Source organism: Natator depressus, chromosome 2 (genome assembly GCF_965152275.1).
Source record: "Natator depressus isolate rNatDep1 chromosome 2, rNatDep2.hap1, whole genome shotgun sequence".
NCBI classification, from domain to species: Eukaryota; Metazoa; Chordata; order Testudines; family Cheloniidae; genus Natator; species Natator depressus.
In genome coordinates, this window is record NC_134235.1 from 82,931,843 (window position 1) to 82,950,191 (window position 18,349).

At 42.0% G+C, this 18,349-nt stretch overlaps 1 protein-coding gene across 2 annotated transcripts in view; it reads right to left on the reverse strand.

Moving 5' to 3' along the window:
- Positions 1-18,349, reverse strand: part of LPIN2 (lipin 2) — a 73,357-nt gene extending 55,008 nt beyond the window's left edge. The window contains exon 1 of one of the 2 annotated variants that reach the window (XM_074944551.1): positions 18,227-18,349. Coding sequence is in view for 1 of the 2 variants with exons in the window: in XM_074944550.1 (XP_074800651.1) it covers positions 4,227-4,313 (87 nt within the window). In the remaining variant the exon portion in view is untranslated. Of the gene's footprint in view, positions 1-4,226; positions 4,373-18,226 lie in introns of those variants that run through there. The other variant, XM_074944550.1, reaches the window with a different exon arrangement.

Here is an 18,349-nt window from a genome sequence, read left to right on the forward strand (position 1 = left end):
GTAGACAAGCCTAAGAAGCAGGGTGGAGGGGGCGGGGGAAGCAAACGCACAGCAGCATGGCAGAATTATGGAGACCAACATGCTGCTGCAATAAAGCAGCTTGCAGAATCTCTTCTGGAAATAAGCATTTTTGCTACCTTACTGTAGAAATATCAGTAGAATTATGTTTATAAAACAGCGGATGTAATACTGAAGGTCATGAAGAACATCTATCAAAACTGAAAGCCACTCAACTCTCTGTTATATATGAATTGTACAGTTTGTTTTTTAAATAAGCTGCAAATCAGGTATTTAAGTTCCAAGTGCAAAAAAGAGAGACTACATTTTAGAAGTCAGGCTCTTAGGAAAGGCTTATTTGGGGTAATGAAAATTAGTTATTTTAGAAGATCAAAATTGTGACATGAAATTGATCAACTAGGTGGTCAAACATCACCACATATCTGAGAACGTATAGCTGCCCGGAGTCTCAATATGTCAAGAGGACCATGGGTGTGACGGGTTGGATCACAGAAAACCCCTTGGGAATTGCCAACTGATGTGCTGTTTGATGTGATGTGCCAACTAATGTACCCCTGAGCCCGTTTCCCCTGGCAGCTTGGGACTTCAGTGTCCTGCCTGGCTTGAGCCATACACGCTAGTCAGCTGCAAACCCAGGTCTGCACCACATCCCCTAAAAGCTGCAGGATTAACTGAAAACAGCTTAAGAAGTATTCCTGTCTGTAACACTGAGATGCCCAGCTCCCAATGGAGTCCAAACCCCAAATAAATCCATTTTACCCTGTATAAAGCTTATACAGGGTAAACTCAAATTGTTTGCCCTCTATAACACTGATAGAGAAATATACACAGCTGTTTCCCCCCCACCCCCCCAGTATTAATACATATTCTGGGTTAATTAATAAGTAAAAAGTTATTTTATTAAATCCAAATACAAAAAGTAGGCTTTAAGTGATCCCAAGTAATGACAGACACAACAAAATGAATTACCAAGCAAAATAAAACATGCAAGTCTATGCCTAATACAGTAAGAAAGTGATTACAGATGAAATCTCACCCTCAGAGATGTTCCAGTAAGCTTCTTTTACAGGTTAGCCTCCTTCTAGTCTGGATCCAGCAATCACTCCCACCCCTGTGGTTACTGTCCTTTGTTCTAGTCTCTTTCAGGTAACCCTTGGGGGTGGAGAGGTAAATCTCTTGAGCCAGCTGAAGACAGAATGGAGGGTCCTCCCAGGGGTTAAATAGACTCTCTCTTGTGGATGGAGCCCTCCTCTTCTCTCCTATCCAGAATTCAGCTCCAAGATGGAGTTTTGGAGTCACATGAGCAGGTCACATGTCCATGCATGACTGAGTTCCTTACCAGCCAGGCCACATTCCTGGGAAAGCTCAGATGTGGATTGGTGTCTCCAAGTTCATTGTTGGCTTAAGTGTTTCTTGATTGGGCACTTACTGAGAATAGTCTTTTCTCAGGAAGCTGACCAACTGCTTCACTGAGGCTACTTAAAATTAAACAAGTACACAGCCAATATTCATAACTTCAAATACAAAAATGATACATGCATACAAATAGGACGAATATATTCAGTATATCATAACCTTTGCAGAGATATGTTACATGCATATGTAGCATAAAACATATTGCAGTTATGTCATATATACATTTATAAGCATATTCCCATAAAGCATTATGGGGTGCAACAACACAATGGGTTTTCTGGAATTTTTTTAATTGTGATTTAGCCGTTCAAAGAGCATTCTGGAGAGCCTAAAGTAAGTAGTACTGAATTTGACTAGCAGCAGCAATGTCATTGCTTAAATGCATGCAGATGCTTCACCAGTGTGACACAAGCAGTTCTGACCACAGATTTAGAAATGCTACAAGGAAACTTTTGAGGTAACATTTCCCCTATTACTTTCAGGCTTAAATGGCTAAAATCTCACACTGTCTTGACTGCAGACAGAAAAGAAAAAAACCATGGCTTCCTCTTCATCTTCTTTGGAACCACCTAAAAGCAGTCTAGCTTCCATGGCTGGTATAAAAGGTGAGAGTCTAATGGGAAAGCTGAGTTAGGCTTAATTAATGTGACAACATTTAAAAAAAATTATTTTAGCTTTTATTTGTCCTTGGGACTCAGAACATGCATGCTACCTGCCACAGTCTTCCCTCTTGACTTCTGAGTAATAGCCAAAAGTTAAATTTTAGTTAATAATACTGCTGAGTTAAACAGCAGATTTTAAAGGCCCAGCAGTACTGAGGGCTCCACAGCAGAAGGGAACTTCTTGTAACTTTTAATGCTCACAAGGTCTTGGTTTTTGAACATTTAAGTTATATGCTTGCATTTGTAAGATTCTCTATAGTTAAAAATATTCAAATATTGGTGGAGATGCTGTGGCTCTAAGCAGGAGGCAAAAAAAATTGCATCTCCAGAAATCACTGCCCTATAGTATGAAAGGTTTTTCAGGCAAAAACCCATGACAGAATTCAAAAAAATTGAAACTGCCTGCTCTACCTTCTATTAAGACAACGTGCAACAGTAAATTCAGAGCAAGGGGAAAAGTTACTTACTCTGGAAATGAAGCCACATGTTTATGAAACTAAAAATAATAGGTTATGTAGCATAGCTCATTCCATGCGCAAGATACTTAATCCAATATTAACTAAATTAACTCTCCACACCCCTGTGAAACAGATTTTACAGTTTGAGGAACTGATGCAGCGAGTAGCTTTCACAATGACAAATGGGACAACTCAGCAGTTTTCAGCTCAGACTACATGTCTGACTTATTCTAGACACAAAAGGTTCAAATTACATTTTTAAAAACACACCTTCGGCACGGAACTCTCAAATTTAAGGAGTTCTAAATTTAAGTTCTGGAGGCAGGGACCATGTCTGGCTGCCACAAAGCATATAGCACACTTCTGAATACTGCAAAAGTAATACGATGTACATTAATACGCATTGTTTATAGTTTAGGAACTTTTAATGGAACATCTATATGCAAGCAGTGACATAACTGGAACAGCATCTACAAGAAGAGGAAGAACTTCCTGTGTATTTGTGGCATTTCTTCAGTGCAACAATGGAAAAACAATTTATCTTCATTTTTTAAAACCTAGCTCAGAGTCCTGGTGTACTCATCTGGTTTACTAATCCAACCTTTGGTTAGCTAATTGTATTGTTTGAGAAATCCAAAGTATTACATGCTAATACATGCTGTAAGGTACAATTTTTTCCAATCAAATGATACACAGTTCACATTACATACACACAAGCTACTGACAGGATGTTTCTGCTCCAAAGGGAAGGAGTCATAACTATCATTATGAAAAAAATCATGTCAATGGAGATCTTAATGGACAACAGAATGAATTGTTCTATTGATTTCACATTGTATTTAGTGCAAGGTGCCTTCTGAGCTAATAATAAAGGTTTGCTCCTTTTCATTACTACTACATAAAAGGGAAGAATGCAAAAGAAAGTGTAGTCTTGATTTTCTCAATTTACCTGGTTTTGCCCATGTAAAAATACATATTTATTAGGTATGAGTTATGTTTAACTGGATAGAATTGTCATTTACTCAAAATTTTATTAGATTTGTTCCTCATTTATCATTTTTATTAGTATCTTGGTCATTTTAATTAAGAGTTTTGTACATATTTAACAACAAGATTGGCAAAACTGCAACTATAATATTCCAACTCAAATACAGTAATTTACTTGTATTGAGTTACAATAAATAATACAGGGGACTGGCAGCTTCCAAATGTCACTTAAATAAAAATCCTAATTTAAAATGTTTAATTTTTACTTTATACTCCATTTTTCAGTTTGCATATAAAAATAAATTTCTTACTAGGTCACTTCATATTCTTTATAGTGAAAGTTAACTAAGTATACAGAGGTATATCTAACAGAGGAACCGGGTACGCCAAGGTATACATAGCAAAAAACCAAATATACATTTTGCTCTTAAGTAAACATAACAAAAAAAAAAAAAAAGATTTAGAAGTTGAGGTTTAGCATGTAGTTATGAAAGAGAATGTGAAACCAAAACAAGTCTGCTGAAGTTCAAATTAAGGTTTTCTAAAGAGTATTGCAACTCAAAAAAGAGCTCGAAACTAAATGTTTCTCTGACAGATCCACTGTGACTATTAACTACTTTACTATGCCGCACAGAATGAAGTCACTATATTTATAGTAAATAAGGACATCAGTGACAGAACTCACCAAAATACCAGAAGGGATCCCTTCATGTGCAATGACTGCATTCTTGTTTATGTCATCTTCAATATCATTCTTTTCTGAGAAATACATATCACCAAAGAAGTTTACCTGTACTGTGAAAAGTTAATACCAATCTAAAAAGCGTAACATTATGCGGTACCAACTTTTCTTCTTAAGATGGAAGCAGATTTTTACCACAAGTATTTTAAAATAGTAAGATTTTCTCCTCTGCAGTCTTTCCTTCCTGAGAGAGGTAGAGGTTCAGTCTACTTTCACACGTAATAGTATGGTTAAATAAGGAAATGGCTCTTTAGAAAAAGTCACATAGAAACTCCTTCACCAATAAGATTTGCTTGAACTGTCACAGCCCCCTTCCACTGTGAGATAAGAAGTAACATGGATACACTTTAGCATGTGTTTGTACTGATAGTGTAATACAAAATCATTTACCCTAAGTCACATGATATTAGATGAGACTTCCATGTAATGAAACAGGGATTCAGTTAATGATTCTTATGCTTTGTCAACACTACGCGGATTTGGATTTTTTGCCATTGTAACTACCACTTGTAGCAATGTCGAGAGCTTTAGTACAGACCACAGCTTGCTGTGGGTACAATTAGATGACACTATCAGCCAGTCTACCTTAGTACTCCATCAGAGGCTAAAAACAGTGGAGTTGAACTGAAGATTTTAAGTTTTGAAGCAAAAAAATCCTACTATTCAACCCAAGTCCTGACTCACACAAAGGTTTTGTACTGAAATTTAACTATTTCAGTTAGGGCGTGATTTATTTATTTATTTATTTTTACTGAAATAGTTAAGTTGGTTCAACCCCTACTGTGGATGAAGTTATATTGGTATAGTTTATCCCCTACAATATATTAGAATAAGCTATAGAAATTAGCTCTTTTATACCAGTGCGACAATATCCACACTAGGGTGTTAATACCACTTTAACTGTACCTGCATTGTGGTGGTACAACTTGTGTGTTTAGACAAACCCTAAGAGTTCACCATGTATCGGAATCACTATTTCAATAAAGGCGAAGAAAAAAAATAACTTTTTAATATGAGAGAGTGTAAAGTAGAACTACTTATCTAATTAGTATCAAGGCTATATGAAAATCGCTGAGAAATTCAGTATAAAAACAAAGCAATTTTCTCCTCGAAACCTAGGTGACCATGACCGCATTATGAAAAATATGAACCAACATAGACTGTTAACATTTTTCTTCCACACAGCTTTCATCAATCTCTATCAACTGCAACTGAAAATAAAGAGGTTGTAACTACCACAGAAGTTCCTTTAACTTCAAATTTACATAACTGTTTCTGACAGGTCCTACATGTTGAACCACCATCTCCATTCTACCCTCCTCTAAAGTAATCAGACATTAGACTTGGATGAGGGCAAATTAGTTATTGATTGCAGCTGAATGACCTCGAGAATCTTCTCAAGAGAACTTCTAGAGGCCACAGGTGAAGCCAATCTAGATTAATCTAAATTTTCGCCAGAAAGATATGCAGCCTTGATTATAGTCCCTTACTTGCAGTAAATACAATGAGGATGAACAAGGGCAGACTCCACTTGCCCTCAGATTTTACAGTCACCCGTCCCCAAACCCCCCCTCTTCCCCCCACCTTCATTTAAGTCAGCAACTAGGACTCTAATGTGACAATGTGATTTTTAGTTCTTTTTAAAAATAGAACCACACTGGTGAGAGAAGCATGTTACTAAAAATGACAATTTTGAGGTTCAGTATCTCACACATGATAAACATCATTCAACAAATCAAATTCCCAGTTGTCCAGGAGTACAGAGCATTAGTCCTCAGCCCTGGGCTGGTAGGACTTTGTCCCTGGGTCAGTAAGAATTCAAAACATGTAAGCAAAAACAAAAAAGTGAGACTGAGCAGCATATTCCAGAAGTCTTGAGGTCTTTCTGAGAGTAGCCTTCATTGCTTTAAGATCTACCATACCATTCTCTCACTCGAAGGGAAAATCTATAATGGCAGCAGGCCATAAAAGAAACCCAGTTTGGAATAAGAACCATTAAAGAAATATATGTTTGCTGATGATGTTTTAAAGAAAGTCACACCAGTGAACTGGTGGAAGTCACTTAAGAACTTGGATTCAGAGACTGTTGAAGTGATAATCTCACTTTTAACTGCAGTAGCTTCTTCTGCCAGTGTAGAAAGAATATTTACTTACTTTGGACTAATTCATTCCAAATTGAGAAATCGTTTGGGATCTGAAAAAGCACGAAAGCTTGCTTTTCTTTTCCAGATTATGAACAAACAGGAATATGAAGGTGAAGACAACTGAGTTAGCTGCAGAAGCCAATATTTTAAGTTTCTCGTGTTGACCTGGCTGACATAGTCGATTTAATTTTTGTTTTTTTAAATATTTCATTTAACTATTTTAGTTAACACAATTTTAACAAAAACAAGCCTGATTTTAAAAAACTTGAATGTTTAACTAAATTCAAAAATTCATATGCTTGTTTTTGTTAAAATATTGTATGTTTGCTGTTGAAGAAAAAAATCCAGAATACATTACACTGTTGTTTTAGTTAAATAAAACAATTTAAATGTCTGTCTGGTGATGTTCTCCTCCTAATACAGCATGGCAAGAAAATCTCCAAATATTAATGATTAACCTGTTGAATTGGAGATAGTTCACCTCCCAATGACTTCATAAATATCTGCTTCAATTACCTTTGGTAAATGAAATAACCAAACAATCATTCATTTTCTGATATAGCTGGTAAAACTAATCTGAAAAGTTTTCAAAATAAATCATTTAAAAAATGTATAGTGTGTACCTTCTAAAAATGAAACCTACAACTATCTCTGAGTTGTGAAGAATATGTATTAAGGTTATAACAACAAACAAGAATGCACTTTTATGTAGAAATCCATGATTACATCGAGTCGTCCTGACTAGTGATTTAAATCAAATCCACCCTGCAAATTTGTATAGCACTTGAATACTACAATGACTGCCACAGAAAAGACCTCTTTTCTTTCTTACCAGTGAGGTAAAGGGGGAGTAAGAAATTAATTTTTGCATATGTTAATCTTACCTAAGTACTGCAGTTTCAAATGTGAATCATCTCCAGTCTGCAAACAGCTTACTTGCTTCTGCTATTGCTCACAACTTTGCTGATACCTATGAAACCTCAGTTCTCCTAGCAAGAACCTTGTTAGACAAGGTCTGTTAAGTGGTCAAAAAGACATAAGGCGTAAGCACACCCTAGGATATAAATGTATTCCTGCTTAAATCATTGTGAATAGTCTAATTACATGATCACATAATATTTTTTCCACAGGACTACTTCTTAATTCAGTGCACAGGAGAGTGCACTTAATGAGCAGCTAATATTTTATTTTATCCATATTGTTCAAAGCGTGTCCCCAAGCCTTGTGCACTTCACACTATCCAATCCCTGCTCCGAAGACAGAATTAATTTCCCCAAGGTCTTTTCTATGGCAGTCATTGTAGTATCCAAGTGCTAGACAATCTTTACTTTATTTTCACAATATCCATGTGAGATAAGTGAGTATTATCCCCATTTTACAGATAGGGAACTGAGACAGAAAGATAAATTTTCTGCTCCACTCCTCACTAATTAGGCCTCAACTGGAGTATTGGGTGCCACATTTCAGGAAAGAAGTAGACAAATTGGAGAAAGTCCAGAGAAGAGCAACAAAAATGATGAAAGGTCTAGAAAACATGAACTATGATGTAAGATTGAAAAAATTGGGTTTGTTTAGTCTGGAAAAGAGAAGACTGAGGGGGGACATGATAACTATTCTCAAGTACATAAAAGGTTGCTACAAGGAGGAGGGAGAAAAACTGTTCTTCTTAACCTCTGAGGATAAGACAAGAAGCAATGGACTTAAACTGCAGGAAGGGAGGTTTAGGTTGGACATTCAGAAAAAACTTCCTAACTGTCAGGGTGGTTAAACACTGGAATAAATGGCCTAGGGAGGTTGTGGAATCTCCATCACTGGAGATTTTTAAGAACAGGTTAGACAAACACCTGTTAGGAATGGTCTAGATAATTCTTAGTCTTGCCTCTTGAGGTCCCTTCCAGTCCTATGATTTCAAAAGTATCCACTAGTTTTAGGTGTCCAATTTGGGCCTGATATTTGAGAATACCCCAGGGTACCAAGTCAGGCACCCAGAAAACAAGGAACACACAATTACTGACCAACTTGAAAAGCTTGGTTTAAGTAACTTGACCATCCCTGTGGGCGGTCTCATTTTTGTATAAGATATTCTCATAGCTTTGGTTTAGCTTCAAACCCTTCCCAAGACACACATGCTAAATTGAAAAAATATTTTATATGAGAATTTTTTAAAAGTGCCTACTCCCATCAAGGTGGGGGAGAGATAATACCACCAGCATCTGTTTAAATTCATACCTTAGGTTATACCTATGCAGACAATGACCTTAGTTTTTTTGGCATTTTCCTTTTAATGGAAAGGAAAAGTGATCTGGTTTTTTTTTGTTTTTTTTTTGTGGCTGAACACCTTCCCAATCTTGTACTTTCATGGACCCATCCTAAAGATTTCACCCACTTAATGATCCCTCTCTCTTCACAGCAGCGCAGCTCCTCTTGGAGCCACACCACAACTGGCTGGGTCTCTCTGTAGCAATCACAGAGGGGAGCCATAAAATATGTGCTGTATTTCTTCTCATTTCAATTTCTTCCTGGGATGACCAAAGTATAAAAAGTACACACCCCTCTGCACCGCGACAACCCAATTTAGTGACTGAACTCTGTGTAGAGGCAGAAGCATGCAGCACCAGGGGAAGAGCCTTTATTACAGTGCCTATGGAAAAGGGATTGTCCACAAAACAGATGAGATTAATATTGCACTGATCTGACCTAGATTATCTAGGTCTTTATTTTCACCCCCTTCTCACCTAATTTTAAACAAAAAATAAAGCATCCATGTACACTGCAAGACTGGAAATATGAAATATTGTTGCAATACAACAATATTTGTTGCAATATTGTTGCAATACAACAATTCCGGCTATCAATAGCATTTGCTTACCTTTAAACATATATTGCATTGTATTCACACATTATACCATTATTATAATTATCAGATACAAGCATACAGATTTCAAACAGAGTCCCATAAAGTCTTTACCAGAAAGGTGAAAATATGCAATTTGATCACCACAAAATGACAACTGGAAACTTTCCTTAACCTACTTTCACACTTCAGTGTTAAATGATTTTACACTTTCGCTCGCTCTCTCTCACACACACATTCTCCTTGATGCACTTAATGTCCCTTAACATTGATTTGAGTTAAGCACATGCATCACAGTAGGAATCTATTAATGCATTCAATTTGCATATAAAACAGTCTTTATTACGAATGGGATTTAAGAAAAAAAAAATCAAGATTCCAGAATTTGCTCTGGGAAGGTGAGGAGGGAAGAGGAGAATAGATTTGTTTCTCAGTATAAAATATTGGTATTGCTGATTGAACTTTTATCGACAGTCACAAAACTACTGTTTGTAAAAAGGATAAGTCTGTTAATCCCCAGCATGTGGTAGTGTTTTCTATATTGTGCATTTATAGATCATCTATGCCTGACATTATTGTAACTCAATGCAGCCTCAAGAGTTCCCTGACCCTGATAACACACAGACTTTTCATCCAGGGAATCAGAGGAAATAAATCAAAGGAATAATGTATCAGTAGTAGAACAAGAGTACAAAAAAATAACAATATCAAGTTTTATAAAAATTGCTTGAAGATGGTAACTCCACTTCAGTATATATCACAAGTCAAATTCCAATTTGTCCTCCATTTGATTAACAAGATCTAGAGAGTTCCATCTTTGCTGTATATTTCATCAAGATGAAATAAACCTGTATTTCAGTTCCAATGCACAATACTGAAACATTTCCTCCTTCGCAGGAATGCTCCTCCATTGCTTCCTTTCCATTATTTCCTCAAAAAAACAGCACAGTGACCATGCCACCAGCCCAAAGACAGGATTTCTTTTTGAGATTCTTACATTCCATACTTGCATATACCCTGAGACTTCACTGACTTCTCAGCCAATGGAGCTGTACAGTGTACATCAATGCAGAATTTTGCTGTTTACAGAATGGGGCCTCAATGTTATTACTCAGAATATTTTTAACCTATGGAATGGCCCAATTACAATATTCTGTATGTTAATTCAGGAGATTTGAGTTTAACTTTTGAGTTCAGTCTCACTTCCTCAGCCAAATGGGTTAGGAGTGTTAGGCAGATCTACATTACACAGTTAGGTAGTGTAGTTAAGAGGCCTTACGCTGACCTAATAATGAATGTGTCTACACAACCAGGCCTCTTTCACTGACAGAACTCACCCACTACATCGACTTAATTACTCCATTTCCGTGAGAGGCGTAGTGCTTAATTCGATGTTGCTAGGTCAACAAAGAGGCAGAGTAGACACTACATTATCTAACTGGCCTCCAGGAGATGTCTCAGAATGCTCTGGTAAAAGTCAGGTACATAGGAAACCGTCCCTCCCCTGTCAAAGGACCGGGAACCTTTGAATTTCCATTTCCTGTTTGCATGGCATGGAGAGCTCGCCTCCACAGCTGACCATGGCAGCTCCAGACTCCAAACACGGTCCAGCCTGGAGCACATAGGAGGTGGTGGATCTTCTTGGTCTGTGGGGAGAAGAGGCTGCGTAGGCACATCTCTGATCCAGTCATAGAAACGCAGATGTCTACAAGCAGATCACGCAGGGCATGGGGGAGAAGGGCTACATCAGGGACACGCAGCAGTGCATGTGAAAATCAAGGACCTGCAGCAGGCATACCAGAAGGTAAGGGAGGCGAACAGTCGTGCTGGTACAGCACTGCAGACATGCCTCTCTTACGAGGATATGCATGGATTCTCACAACCCCCAAGAGCAGCGTGGAAACCTCTGAGGAATCGGAAACCCAGGCTAGTGCAGGCAACACTAAGGAGGTGGTCTTGGACGAGGAAAAGGAGGAAGAGAATAGGAGACAGGCGAGCCGAAGAGCCAGGAGCTGTTTGTAACCCTGGAGTAGTGCATCCAGTTGCAGAGCAGCACTGTGGCCAAGCATGATGCCAGTGAAGGAACCTTTGGTGAGTATGCAATTTCAAGTAATATTCTGGAGTCAATATGGTGGAACAAAGAGTTGATGCACTCCAAGATTTTATGGGAATCCTCCACAGAGATCTCTAGGAAACTTTCCTAGAGGTACTCTGCAATCCTCGGCCGAAGGTTCCTTGGCAGAGCTGCCTTGTTCCTTCCCGCTAAAGAGTGATTTTCCCACACCACTCTGCAATCACTTGGGCAGGGACCAAAGCTGCACACAGGCAAGCGACATAGGGACTGGGGCGGAAGCCGCAAGCATGTAGTAAATGCACCCTTGCTTCCCCTCAGGAGTGAAATATACCATACCGACCACCCCCTCTGGAAACAGTGGTCCAGTTTAGAGCGTTGCCCCCCTTTAAGTGACCTGCAACCTTTTCAGATTGCTTCAGTGCAATAAAAAAAAATGTCCTTACCCTGGGTTTCACTCACCATACTTGGGGTCTTCTGCCTCATGTGTACTTGCCTAGGGCCACCGAGAAAGTGATAGGTATTTTACCAGCATCGTGTTAATGTTACTGTTGTTTCAATGCTCTGTGTGTAGCTGACAATAGCTCTTCTGTTTATTGTGAACCATGTGTTTCCAGATTTCACCTTGAGAAACAACCCCTCTACAACAGCAGAGTGTCTGCGCAAGATAAGAAACCGACCAAGAAGGACCAAGGAAGATATGTTCCAGATCGTGCTGCAGCAGTCAGAGGCTGAAAACACTGAACGCAAGAAGTGTAGTGAAAGTGAAAAGCAGAAAGAGAAGAGAAGGATTCTTACAACAGGGATGCCACAGAGACGCTGATTAAAGCTTTAGAGCGTCTAACCAACATGCTCCAGAACAGGGGTGGGCAAACTGAGCCTGAGAAGGAGCCAGAATTTACCAATAAACATTGCCAAAGAGCCACAGTAATGTCAGCAGCCCCCCATCCACTACCCCCTTCTAGCCCCCAGTGCCTCCCACCAACCAGCAGCCCCGCCAATCAGGGCCTCTTCCTCCCTACCCACACCTTCTGTCCACCACAATCAGCTGTTCTGCAGCGCGCAGGAGGCTCTGGTGGGCAAGGGGGAGGAGCGAGGGCATGGCATGCTCAAGCGAAGGGGTAGGGGCCTTGGGAGAAGGGATGGAGTAGTGGCAGGACCTGGGGCAGAGAAGGGGGTTGAGCAGTGAGCACCCCACAGCACATTGGAAAGTTAGCATTGTAGCTCCAGCCTCAGAGTCAGCGCCTATGCAAGGAGCTGCATATTAACCTCTGAAGAGCCACATGCGGCTCCAGAGCCACAGGTTGGCCACCCCTGCTCCAGACTCTCCCCTGCACATTTCTTTCCACCTTCTGACACTTTGCGCTTTCCTCTACACTCCATCCCTGCAGACAGCTGTTCAATGAAAGCTGGACCTATACACAACTATGAAAATCATCCCCCTCCCATTCCTCCCCCCCCCGCAACTGTGTGGATGGCTGTGCGCGCCTGTGTGGTTTGTCTGTCAATAAAAGCAGTGTTTTTATTAATACATACTCCTTTATTTTCCCGCAAGGGATGATACCTCATAGCACCATGCAAATCAGCACTTTATTGGTCCCTTACATTGAATCCTAGGCCTTAACAATCGTAGTTGCTTCATAGGCTACCAGATTTAAGTAAATCATTACAGTCTCAAGCATAGCAACAACCATTGCTGGTTTTCTTGTTGGAACTGTTGTCTCAAGGCATCCCTGATTCTTACTGTCCCACGCTGCGCCCCTCTAATTGCCCCGGTATCTGGCTGCTCAAAAGCAGCAGCCAGGCATTCTGCATCAGCAGTCCTCCCCTGAGAAAACTGTTTGCCCTTCCCTTCACAAATATTATGCAGCGTACAACACGCGGCTATAACCATTGGAATATTTTCCTCACTCAGATCTAGCCTACCATATAGGCATCGACAGCGCGCCTTTAAGCGGTCAAGCGCACATTCAATGATCATTCTGCACCTTCTCAGCCTGTTGTTGAACTGCTCCTTACTGCTATCTAGGTTTCCCATGTATGGCTTCATGAGCCATGGCATCAATGGGTATGCCGGGTTTCCCAAGATCAATATGGGCATTTCTACTTCCCCTATGGTGATCCCCTATGGAAAGAAAGTGTCTGCTTGCAGCTTTCTGTACAGACCAGTGTTCCTAAAGATACGTGCATCGTGCACTTTTCCAGACCACCCCACGTTAATGTCAGTGAATTGCCCACAGTGATCCACAAGCACCTGCAAAACCATAGGAAAGTACCCCTTCCAATTGATGTACTCAGTCACAAGGTGGTCCAGTGCAAGAATTGGAATGTATGTTCCATCTACCGCCCGATCGCAGTTAGGGAAACCCATGTCTGCAAAGCCAACCACAATGTCACGCATGTTGCCAAGAGTCACGGTCTTTCGCAGCAGAATGCAAATTAATGGCCTTGCACACTTGCGTTAACACAGTACCAATGGTTGACTTCCCCACTCCAAACTGGTTCGTGACTGACCGGTAGCTTCCACACTGCGATCTCCACACGCTTCTCCACCAAGAGAACAGCTCTCATTCGGGAGTCCTTGTGCCGCAGGGCTGGGGCGAGATCGTACACAGTTCCATGAAGGTGGCTTTCGTATCTGAATGTTCTGCAGCCACTGCTCGTCACCCCAGACTTGCATAACTATGTGATCCCACCACCCTGTGCTAGTTTCCCAAAAGCGACATTCCACTGCATTCAGCTCCTCTGTGAATGCCAAAAGCAATCTAATATTGCTGCTGTGCATGCTGGACACCATATCAGGCAACTGTGACTGCTGTTGCCTTTGTAATTTCAAGAAAAACTCAACTGCTGCTTGCGATGTGCTAGTGAGAGCTAGCAGAGCAGTGGAGAGTAGTGTGGGGTCCACTCCTGCAGATAGATGTGGCGGGGAAAGCACTAAGGGACATTGAAAAATACTGTTAACTGAAGACTGAATCACATTGAATGATGGGACGGAAAGCAGTGCATCACGGGGCATTGAGCCCGGACCCATGATGTGCCGCAATCCCCTCTGCCTTCCCACAAGACCTACCAGTAGAAGGAGGAGGTAGAACGGGGAGAGCTGCAATGTGGGATGGCTACCCACAGTGCACTGCTCTCACTGGCGATGCAAGCACTGCAAGTGTGGACACACTATGGCGCCAGCGGAAGAGAGTGTGGACATGCAACAGTGCTTTTAATTAACACGCTTTAATGAAAGCGGTATAACTTTTGGCGCAAAAACCTGCCAGTGTAGATATACCCTAAAAAATGACTGGCTGGGTAGGGCCCATTCAAGTTGGATGGTCCATCGGGGGACATTTAACTCACAATGGACCATGGCTACATCTAATGGGCTTTCTTGTACACTTTCCAACTAAAGTATGGGTAATGGCCTCTGCTGTGACTAAGCAAAGCATTCATGGGTATGTGACTTGCCCATGTGATTGTTACTGGACTACCTTAGAATACCAGTGGTTTTCCACTGAAAGGCGTGGGAACCAAGCCTGGAGACAAAGGGTTCCAACCATATGCAAAAACTATTTAAGGCAGGGGAATGACATCATCACAGTTCTTCGCTGACTCCCCACCGAAAGGAGACTCTTGGCAACACCTGAGAAACAAGGACTGAACTGGGACCAAGTGCTGGGCCCAGGCTAGAGCGATTTCTAGCCTGTGAAAGGAATATCTGGGGGGTTTTAAGCTGCAAGCAAGGGCAGCTGGCCCCTTAAGAATCTCTGAAGCCTGCTTACATCATTATTCAGGGCGAGAATTTGCTACTCATATCTAATCTCTTTAGTATGTTAAGCTTAGACTGCATTTTTGTTTATTTGCTAGGTAACCTGCTTTGATCTGTTTGCTATCCCTTATAATCACTTAATAAACTTGCTTCTGCTTTATCACAAACCAGTGTGTGGGAGTTACAACTTGGGGCAAAAAGCTGTTGTATATATCCTCTCCACAAATTTCATGAGCTTATGCCGTACAGATCTCTGTGCAGTGCAAGACAGTATAATTCTGGGGAGGCGAGGGAGGGATGCACTTGAGCAGCTGGGCAGTTCCTTAGCTGTAGCTTCCCCATGCAGAGCTAATCTCAGCAGTTTGTATGTACTGCAGATGGGTGTGCCCCTACCTGTATGTGTGCTGGAGCATGGCAAAGGGCTTGGCAGGCTGGTCACTGCAGTACAGTGTAAAGGGAGCCCAGGCTGGTGGCTCAGTGGTACCCCAGTTCCAGGTGGCACCCCAGGGGGAACCCGTCACACCCACTTTTTAAAAAATAATCTACATTTTAACTGTTATAGTTGCCCATTTTAAATGTGGATTTAAGAAATCTCCAAGGCCAAAATTTCAGAGATGAGCAAAAGTGTGCATGCCCACCGTATGCCATAAATACCCATTACATAAACAAATAGGCTGTTTTGAATACTGTGGCAGACAAATGCCTGCTATATACAGGCATTACAAGATTTGCATGTAAAAAAGGGAGGGTTGTGTACACAAGTAGACATACAATCAAATGTTCCATATTCAAAAATGTGGTCCAAAGTTCACAAAACAAAGAACAACAAGGAGTCTGGTGGCACCTTAAAGACTAACAGATTTATTTGAGCATAAGCTTTCATGGGTAAAACACCACTTCTTCAGGTGAATCAAACTTAAATGTTGATATATTTAAAACAAAGCACTCAGATACTAGCAGATAAAATTATATTAATTGTTACTGCTGCTTACCATTCCTTTTAGGTTTATTTCTGCTGTATTCTGAAAGTATAACCCAAGAAGATGCACTGATGATGTAGTCATTGATTCAAGCAGCAGCCTGACAGCCTCAGTAACTATGTTCATTTATAGACATCTCTTTTCCTTTGTTTAGCTTAGGGGGTTCTAAAATTCTTTTTAGAATGTTACCCACACCATAGCAGAGTGTTCATGGATCACCTCCTCTCCTATTCACATTAGCAGATAGAAAGGAAGGTGATCAGTACAATCACATAACATACCTGTAGCAATTACAAAAATTGTTTTCATGGAAAAGTAGCATCAGGCAAATATTTTCATCTGTCTTCATGCTATTCAGAGAAACAAGGAGCAGCAACACTGCAACTAATCTCATCTCCATCAACCACAAGCAAGTGCTCCACAGACCACAGTTCAAGAACCTTTGGATTAATGGCAAGAACCAAAGCCTCTTTAAATGCAAGTTAAAACTGCCCCACCTTTACACAGCCCTCGAAAAGCTTTAGACATCATTTAAAGGTGACCTACATGGGGCTTTATTTTTGATTGGGTTTATGCTCTTTTTGCTCCTTTATGGTGTATAAAGCAGTAAAAACATTAAGGATTTTTTTTTTTACACTACTTATTTTTACCTTCAAAATCAGGTTTATCAAATCTGGTCTTCCCTGGTTTTGTTGGAGGATCTTTGAGAAGTGTAATGGATCTTTATCTGAGATGCAAGGGTGTACAATGACCAATGAGAGACAGAACATTCCCTCTACTCATTAGGAAAAAACCATCACAAGCAAGTATGGATACACCACTTTTCACATTCAATGCATTTCACAAACATTAACTAGTTAACACTCAAAAAGACACTGCACGCATCATCATATTGTTAAGAAACTACTTAATGCAATCCTCCTTCTCCCCAGAAGGAATCCCAACTTGGCAACACACAACACCATGGGGCACGGCTACTTACAGCAGTGCCTAGTTAACATCTCAGGGTTCTGCCAAATCAGGCTTTTTTTCAGTGGGGGGGGGGGGGGAGGGAGGAATAGGAATACTGATGTTTGGGGAGGACTGCAACATTTTCTGCCGTGATTGACAAAACACCACCTAAGACCAGCCCTGACTACTAAATCCTATAAGAGTGTGTAGTACTTAGAAATCATCAGATGTACACATCACCTCCTGTGTAGCTTCATTAGCCATTATGGAAGCCGTAGCTTCCATAGCCATTATGGAACTGATGCATAGACAAGATGTGGGCATTTTTACCATCATGTCCTGATGTACCAAGTGCACGGGTTTCAAACACCCTGTCACCCAGCCCTGCTCAGAGGCATCAGAGCTCTCAAAGGCTATTCCAAGGTTGCTTAAGACGAAAACTGCAGAAGTCTACATAAAACAACTCAGAGAAAGCAGGTCACTGGCAGCCACTCAAAACGCAGACTCAGCCAGTGCACGCCGAGTGATTCATAACTTCATCCTCTGCTACACAACAGACATCACCAGGAAACCCAAGGCGAAAATGCCCCGCAGCTAAACAAGTTCAACAGCTTCCGCCTAAGAGGTGCACAGGTACCAAGGGCAGGGGCTGGCAGGTGTTTTCGGTAAGCATTTTTTCCAATTAACGTTCCGTTATCTGGCACGTTTAGGCCAGGATCCCAGCGGGCTCCACGCGGAGCCGTGCCAGGCGCCAGGTCCCTCCCCCGCAGCGCCGGGGTGCGGGGCCCCTATCACACGCCAGCAGCTTTAACTCAACCGGCCTCAGTTTCCCGGGGGGGGGGTGTCTCGCTCAGACAGACCCGCCCCCGACCCCGCCACGCTCCCCTCGCGCCCGTACGGCAGCCCGGGCCGGCTCGCCCGCCGAGGCCGATTGGGAGCACGGGCGGCTCCGACCCTCGCCACGGCAGCGCTCAGGCCGGGAGCCCCCTTGGCTCGCCCGGGGCGGCGGCACCACCCGATGAGGTGGCAGCCAGTCCTGTCCCCGCAGCGGCCGGGGCACCGCGGAGGTGGGACCTTTGGCCGCCTCCAGCCCCTCCCCGGGCTAGTTGGGGGTTGCGGGCGGGAGGACCCCCCAGCCGGGCACCGGAGCAAACCTCCCGGCAAAGCCCGTGCCTCCGCTTACCTCCTGCCGCGGCGGGGCGCGGGCGGCGCCGAGGAGCAGCGGTGGGGGCCGAGCGGAACGGAGCGGCGGTTGCCCCGGGAGCCCGTGAAGCAGGCACGCGCGCGCGCGCACTGAAGCGGGGGA